The 7086-nt window shown below is 39.5% G+C and overlaps 2 protein-coding genes across 4 annotated transcripts in view; both read left to right on the top strand.

Annotated features, from left to right (window-relative positions):
- Positions 1 to 331: 331 nt before the first annotated feature.
- Positions 332 to 3168, top strand: pla2g3 (phospholipase A2 group III). The gene is made up of 7 exons (XM_072454911.1): positions 332 to 936; positions 1046 to 1178; positions 1244 to 1378; positions 1465 to 1736; positions 1826 to 1955; positions 2672 to 2782; positions 2875 to 3168. The coding sequence occupies exons 1-7, from the start codon at positions 432 to 434 to the stop codon at positions 3113 to 3115; spliced, it is 1527 nt and encodes a 508-aa protein (XP_072311012.1). The 5' UTR covers positions 332 to 431; the 3' UTR covers positions 3116 to 3168.
- Positions 3169 to 5556: 2388 nt separating this feature from the next.
- ttc28 (tetratricopeptide repeat domain 28) overlaps positions 5557 to 7086 on the top strand; it is a 53781-nt gene continuing 52251 nt past the window's right edge. For 2 of the 3 annotated variants that reach the window (XM_072454296.1, XM_072454295.1), the window contains exon 1: positions 5558 to 5860. In XM_072454296.1, coding sequence (XP_072310397.1) covers positions 5831 to 5860 — 30 coding nt within the window. In that variant the 5' untranslated portion in view covers positions 5558 to 5830. Of the gene's footprint in view, positions 5861 to 7086 lie in introns of all 3 variants that reach the window. The other variant, XM_072454297.1, reaches the window with a different exon arrangement.

Below are 7086 nucleotides of genomic sequence, written 5' to 3'. Positions count from 1 at the left end.
AATTATTCATTTAGCACAATATTTACAAATTACATGTACAAAACGTTACATTATTTACAAAATGTAAAGACATTTGACCCTTCAAAAGTTTGAGAGCTTACATTTGCTTACACTAATCATATTTCTACATAGATAAAGCCGCAGTGGTGGTAGGAGGTTGTGATCCAGTGTCACGGTCACCGTCATCATAACGTGAGAGAGGGAAGGCTGAATTAGGCGGTGTTTGTTGGCAAAACGTCACGTGACCACACACGGCGCGTCTATGGTTAGACCTCAGTTATAGCTTATCTGTGGACTGGAACTCCCACCCATTTTATCTATTATTTAAGCCAAACTCAACTTAGTGTTTGCCTGTGTCTGTCAAGACTTTACCACAGAGACAGGGATTTCAGAGGGACATCCTTTTATCTGCGTCTCCAACCGCGCGCACCATGACGCACCTGTGTCCCGTGGTCGCTGTCGTTTTGGCACTCTTCACACACAGCTTAACAGATGCCGCCATCCTTTGCACATGGACTAAAGTTGTGTCAAACGGTGAAGTGCATTACAGTTTCCTGCGGGGCGACACTTCGTCTCTTCGACTTTATCACAGCATCTGGTCATCAGTCACTCTACTCAGCTGCACCTTCAGCGACCGCCAAGACATCATTAAAAAGTACACAACTTTGTGTGAGAAAAATGAGCAGACATTTTCACACCAACTCGACTTGCGCTCTGAATTTGTGTTTGATGAAGAAAAGCAATGTACCTCTCTGGATTCTCTGCTAAACCCTGCCCCTGAAGAGCGCAGCTTCAAGAGGAGGCTCCTAAGAAGCGCCAGTCCAGAGGATGAAGGGTCAGGGGTCAAGTCTAAAGTGCGTGTCAAGCGTGGGTTCATTGTGCCTGGAACACTGTGGTGTGGCTCTGGTAACAAGGCGCCATCATATTCAGATTTAGGTAAGTTTTTGTTCAAATTATTCTTTTTTAAATAGTAGGCCTAGTATAAATGTATAACAATCATAGAACATATGCATCCCAAAACTAAATATTATATGTTCAATTGTAGGTGTATTCTCAGAGACAGACTCATGTTGCCGTGAGCATGACCAATGCCAAGACACCATTCTGTCCTTTCACTCCAAGTTTGGAGTCTTCAACAGGAACATCTTCACCATGTCTCATTGTGATTGTGACAACAGGTATAATCATATTCAAATTCTTGTATCATTTTAACCCTTTCTCAAGTTGTTCAAATATGTTGTAGATTTCGCCGTTGTCTAAAAGAAGCCCAAGAAAGCATTTCTGATGTGGTTGGTTACACATTCTTCAATCTTCTCAAGATGCACTGTTTTGAGTTCTCTTATAGACTGCAATGTGCAGAGAGAAACTGGTTTGGGATGTAAGTTCATTCATATTCTGTTTTTTATTCATTATAAACATTGCATTTCTGAAATTAAGTTTGTGTTTGCATCTCTCTTATGGTAGGTGCAAAGTGTCCAAAATGGCTCTTTATGCAGTGGTTCATACTCCCTCTTTGTATGAGGAAGATGTGAATGCCACAATCCTCTCCATGTCCACTCCTGTCACCACCACACAGCCACTTTACCCTTCCACATCAGAGTCTACTGCGCCCACACATTTAACACAGATTATTTCCATCACGCCAGTAAGCACTGACATGCCAGTGAGAGCCTCCCCTGTGTTACCTACAAGAGCTCCTCAACTATCTCTCCCACTGCCGGATGCTTATGTTACAGGTAATCAATGATGCATAGATCTTTTTCATGTATTGAATTTAATTTATGGTGTTTCCACACAGAACACGTCTTGTATTCTTATCTTACAGAGAAGCAGAATTTCTGTGCTGCCTATAAGTATCTTGATGAATGCAGAAACAGGATCCTTCCTCTGCAAAGGAAATATGGCTTTCACAACAGTGAGCCAAGGACAATGTACCACTGCAACTGCACCAACAGGTAAAAGATCATGCTTATTATATAACATGCTAGACTAATTCAGTTTTTATTGGTTTTATATATGGATACTTGACATGAGAGCCAATTTATTGTATTATCAGTTGAAATGGTTTTCTCCAAAATGTACTTAAAACTTTACATTACATTACACATTAGAAAAGTAAAAATGTCGTCACTTGAGGGAAAAGACACTTTTATGTTTACTAAAAGTACACGTTTATCTCCACTTAAATCTACAATTCAATTTTACAAAGAAATGGAAAATGCATATATTTTTATATACATTTATAAAAAAATATTATATTACATCTAAAATCGTGTCATTGTTTGTGAAAAGGCTTTTTCATGATTTTTGTAGAACTGATTTTGTATTTTACTACAAAGGCGTGTCACACTGCAGGACAGAAAAAAAGGTCAAAAGTGAATTAGCCAACCCAGACATGGAGTCAACCTTAATGTAAATATTTACTTTCAGTGACCCTATGACTTGTGTGTGCAGAGCAGACATGGTGTGCTGTAACACAGAAATAGGCCACACATTCACATTAGTTACGTAAAGCCGAGTGGCAGCGCTTCCTAAGTTTGCACACAGATGCATCAGATGACATTGAGTGAGTGACTCTGCTTGAGCTGCCTTCTCATGCATGATGCTGATGTGCTGGTCTGACTATGGGAATCATTTGGACTAGATTTATTGTTGTTGTCTGATCCGGCAGATTGTTCCAGAGTTTGGCAGCCCACCCTGTCCTGGCTGGAGTGCAGACTCTTCTGTTGAACCATGTCTCTCAGTCCTGTTTTGTGTTACAAGACTGCACAGCGGGACAAATGTCAGTGGACCTTTTACACACTCTGATATAATTACATGACACAGCTCCAGTCAAACATCCTCTAATCTCTGTCTCTCCGCTTGGTCTCACAGATGCAAAGTGGTAGTGGTTGGAACACAACTCTCTCAGGTGGAGGCCATCAGCAGTGTACATGTGGAAGAGCAGCGCCATCTGCAGGCGATGAGACTAAATATCAGGAGACCAAGCCTGAAGAGGGCCACTAAAGATAGATCCACCAGGCTTCACAGACTTTGTCTCCGGATGGTGCTGCCACAAATCTACAAAAGCAAAAGACGTCGCACCAAGGAAACTATCAGAAATAATCCAGAATGAATGTTTAGCATAACACATGTTGTGACTATTGAATCTGCAGACTAAAAGACTTAGTAGCCTATACAATAGGCTTCTTCGCTGTAACTCCATCTCATTACTTTAAAACAAGTGACTTAACCGTCCTGACAGTCAAGCCTATGGTTTGGTAAGCTTGTATAGTCTAATAACGTTACCTTGTTTTCAGGGTTTAAAATAACTTCGAAAAGTTCCATAATCAAATGCATTATTATCCTGTTACAACGTCCACATACCATAGGCATATAACTATCTGTTCCTTCTGTCACTCTTTGTAAATATTTAAGATATAAATAAATGTGATGTGCACATTTTTGTATTGCCATTTGTGTAAATAAATATAGAATTTACTATTTTATTATAGACCTATGCAATAGCTTGTGATGTATTATTATTTCTGTTCCTTTTATTTATATATATTTTTTAATCACTTTGTTCATATTAAAATTAGATACAACACTTAGCATCAAGCAAAGTACATTCTTGATAAAATGTTTTGTTTCTCTAATATTTTGTAACATTAAAAAAATCATTAAGAAGTAAAAAAACATACATCTCACACCAATAATTGAATAGGCCTCTATAGAAAATAAAAGTAACACGATGAGAAAGGGGGAAAGAGAAGTAATGATTAAATATAGCCGCAAGCGGCAATGATCGGCCCTCGCCACGCCGCAAGAGGAGGGGGCGCTAACACGCCCCAATTGTACTTTTATTACGCCTACTGCTGAATCTGTGACGCTGTCACATCTTCTCCCCTTTGTTTTACCATCAAAAAGCAATTTTATTTTGAATTCTTGGCAAAATGTGCGGCTTTGCCGCACAGACACCGTGACTCTTAGAATAAAAATGTGGATAACTTTTGATGGTCCACCCCTGAAGATGAGTCTCACCAAATTTTAGGTTAATAGGGCTAACGCCCTAAGAGGAGTTGGTGAAAGTCTAAAGTGTATACATGTTCTGGCGATTTCCCCATTGGAATAAAATGGAGGTTTCGGTCATCGTTACGGCAAAGCCATAAAAATTATGACATGAGTCATTGACTTTTTCGATGGGGATGCTAAAATTGAGTTGTGTGTCAAATTTCATATAATTTCGCAAAACTAAACATTTAACCTCCATATAAAATCTGTAGGGGGCGCTGTGGCTCCAAATTAATTTATTTCACTTCAAGTAGGTTTAGGGCAAAGAGTTTAATAACTGATTCTAATTTGACGCAATTCGGACTTTATCTGCGCAAACGGCAGAAATGTTAAATTTGGGAGATTTCTGAAATTCTTGCTACAGTTTGCGGCTTTGCCGCACAGAGACCGTGACAGGTATCAATGTAATTTGAATAAATTTTGATGTCCCACTCCTCAGTAGCATTTTCACCAAATTTCAGCTTTTTAGGGCCAACGCCCTGGGAGGAGTTCGTAAAAGTACGACGTTTGGAAAAACTCCGAAGTCATGTTTAGCCATTTTTGAAGCAATATGGCCGACATTTGGTTGGGCGGACGGCGTTGCCGTAATAATATTTTTTACTTCTCTTGTCACCATCTACCTCTGCGCCAAATTTCATGATTCTATGATCAGATTTTTTTTGGGTCATTTCCCATCTCTCAATGCATTTTTGGTACATTTGGGGGCGCTGACGCGCCAATTTTTTTTTTATTTTAGAAAAAGGAAATAGCCAGAATGTAGAGAGGCACGATTTTTAGAGGTGTGCAAATTTTTGTGACTTTTCGTCAATGTTCACTGGGTGAAAAATAGGGGGGTTGGTCCCGAGAAGAAAGAAAGAAGAAAGAAAGAATAATATTCCGATGCGAAAACAATGTTTCCCATTTTTCAAATATCATAAACTATACATTTTCGGAAAGCGCTCGCGCTTTCCTACCTCATGGTGTGGGTCCCTGGTCACTGACGGGTACTTTCGTTAATTTTGACTGGGCTCCGCCCACTTTGTGTTTTTTGCACGGGGCGTGCGTGCTTCGCACGGCCTTACGAGATTAATAGGCCTCTCGCCAGCTTGTGGCGCTCGGGCCTAAAAATGACAACGAACCAGGAATATAGACTAGAAACTAAACTTAGACAAGTTAAGGAAGAACAGGAACCAAGCAAGTCCACATTAGGACTAAAATTAGGTCAATTTAGGACCAAATAACGACCAGTGTGAACACATCTTTTTTTTGTATCGCTTTGTATGACTGTAATGGTGAATGTTAGTTTCTAGTGTTACAATTCATTTTGGAAAAGGAAAACAAATGTTAAACTGTATGAGATTTGGCTAATGAGCTAGATCTTCATTTTTATTGTTGGTGTAAATAAAAAAATGAATTAAAAAAGTGAACGAGCACGTTTCCTAAAGCTGTCTCTATACTCAAAAGCGCGCAGGTAACTCTAGCCCTCAGTGATGTCACGAGGGGTAATTGAAGCTCTGGTGAAGTGAAGTCTGGGGCCGCGGAGCAGACCGGATCCCCGCCTCTCATCGGACCAACATTCCGCTATACGGGAAAAGTCCTGGGAACATGGCGCACTTAATCCGCACCAATTTTACACAAGGGAAACTTTGTAAGAATGCGAATTAGTCCCAATACAAGCCCCTCGTACCCATCAGATGCGACGTTGTTATAAACCTTTGGTCTCGTGCTTTGAGATCCTCCTGGACTGTTGTTGGTGTGGGATGAAAGTTTGGAGCGGCTGCAGACACCGGAGTAAGCGATGGAGAAGCCAAGGACTAAGAAAGAAAAGGTAAACGAGCGCACACACAGTTACACTGGGTGGTTTGTTTAAAAGTAGCCTATGGTAACCAAAGTCATTTTTTCAAAAAGAAGGAAAAAATAGAGACCACTTTCAGCTATCGTGAAGCTTTCTTCCTTTTCACTTTGCGCTGTTGTCTTTCATGGTGACTTGTTTGGTCCCTAATGATGTCACCTGGTGGACACTTTTTACTCAAAGGAAAAGTTAAGGTTCACACAGTTACAGCAAAGCATATTGAGTAACTAAAGTCTAATGGAAACATTTTATCGTTATATTGAGAGAGGGCATTTATCCCTGAACAAGAAGATCTTCGATTTAAGGCCTTGTCCTTTATCATCTTAAGTGCAGAGAGACACGGTTCTTTATTCAATAGTATTTAAACTAATACGGCTTTAGTGGGCTATATATATGCAGTGTTATATTTCTTTGTTTTGACACTAACCACAAAGAGGCTGTATTCAGTAGGAATGAAATACTCATATACAGTTCAATTAAAGAAAATTAAAAACTGTGGGTGAAAATGTTGCCAGCAGTTTTGTTTTTTTTAACTTTAAATTTTATTTATTTGGTTTAGGGAATGTGGGAACATTTCTGTAAATTGAGTTAGCCAGAGAAGCTATTTTTCATTTGCAGTCCCTAAACACAGGCATAGGTTATTATTACAATGCAATTATACAAAACAGTGCTATTAAAAGGCAGTGAATCTGTGGTCTGATTTTGCCATTTTATTTCCTTTTTTCCTGATGCTGACAAACTGAGGGGAGGAGATGACTGGACATGTACTTTTGAATTAGCCAAAGATTTTAATACTTACGTTCATAAAAGCCTATCTCGAGCTATGCTTTGTCTTTCACATAATCTGTCTGTTCTCATAATTTTAAGATGCTCCGCCTTCTTTCTGCAAATAATTGTATATTGAACAATGTGGTAAAAAAAAAAGATGAATTGATTTTCATTTTGTATGTTTGTTAATTTTATTACATAGACATAGCAGCCACTATGCATTGCACTTTGGGCAATCCCATTTACATTGTTCAAATATATAAAATATTGTGTCAGGGAGAGAGAAAGAAGCAATAATGAGAGATAATGAAGGCCTTGGTGTGCGCTCTGGTGAAAAGACAGATTTAGAAACACCAGATCTGGGAGGGGAACGCCGCTGCACAGAGCTAACCTCAGTAGGCAGTTTGTGCGGGTGCGACAGAACCCAATGAGAG

The sequence above is a fragment of the Eucyclogobius newberryi genome, unplaced genomic scaffold, assembly GCF_026437365.1.
Source record: "Eucyclogobius newberryi isolate DKJ021-1_F unplaced genomic scaffold, fEucNew1.0.hap1 SCAF_2, whole genome shotgun sequence".
In the NCBI taxonomy this organism is placed as follows: domain Eukaryota; kingdom Metazoa; phylum Chordata; class Actinopteri; order Gobiiformes; family Gobiidae; genus Eucyclogobius; species Eucyclogobius newberryi.
The sequence above is the reverse complement of the archived record's forward strand: the minus strand, read 5'-3'. Positions and strand labels throughout refer to the sequence as shown.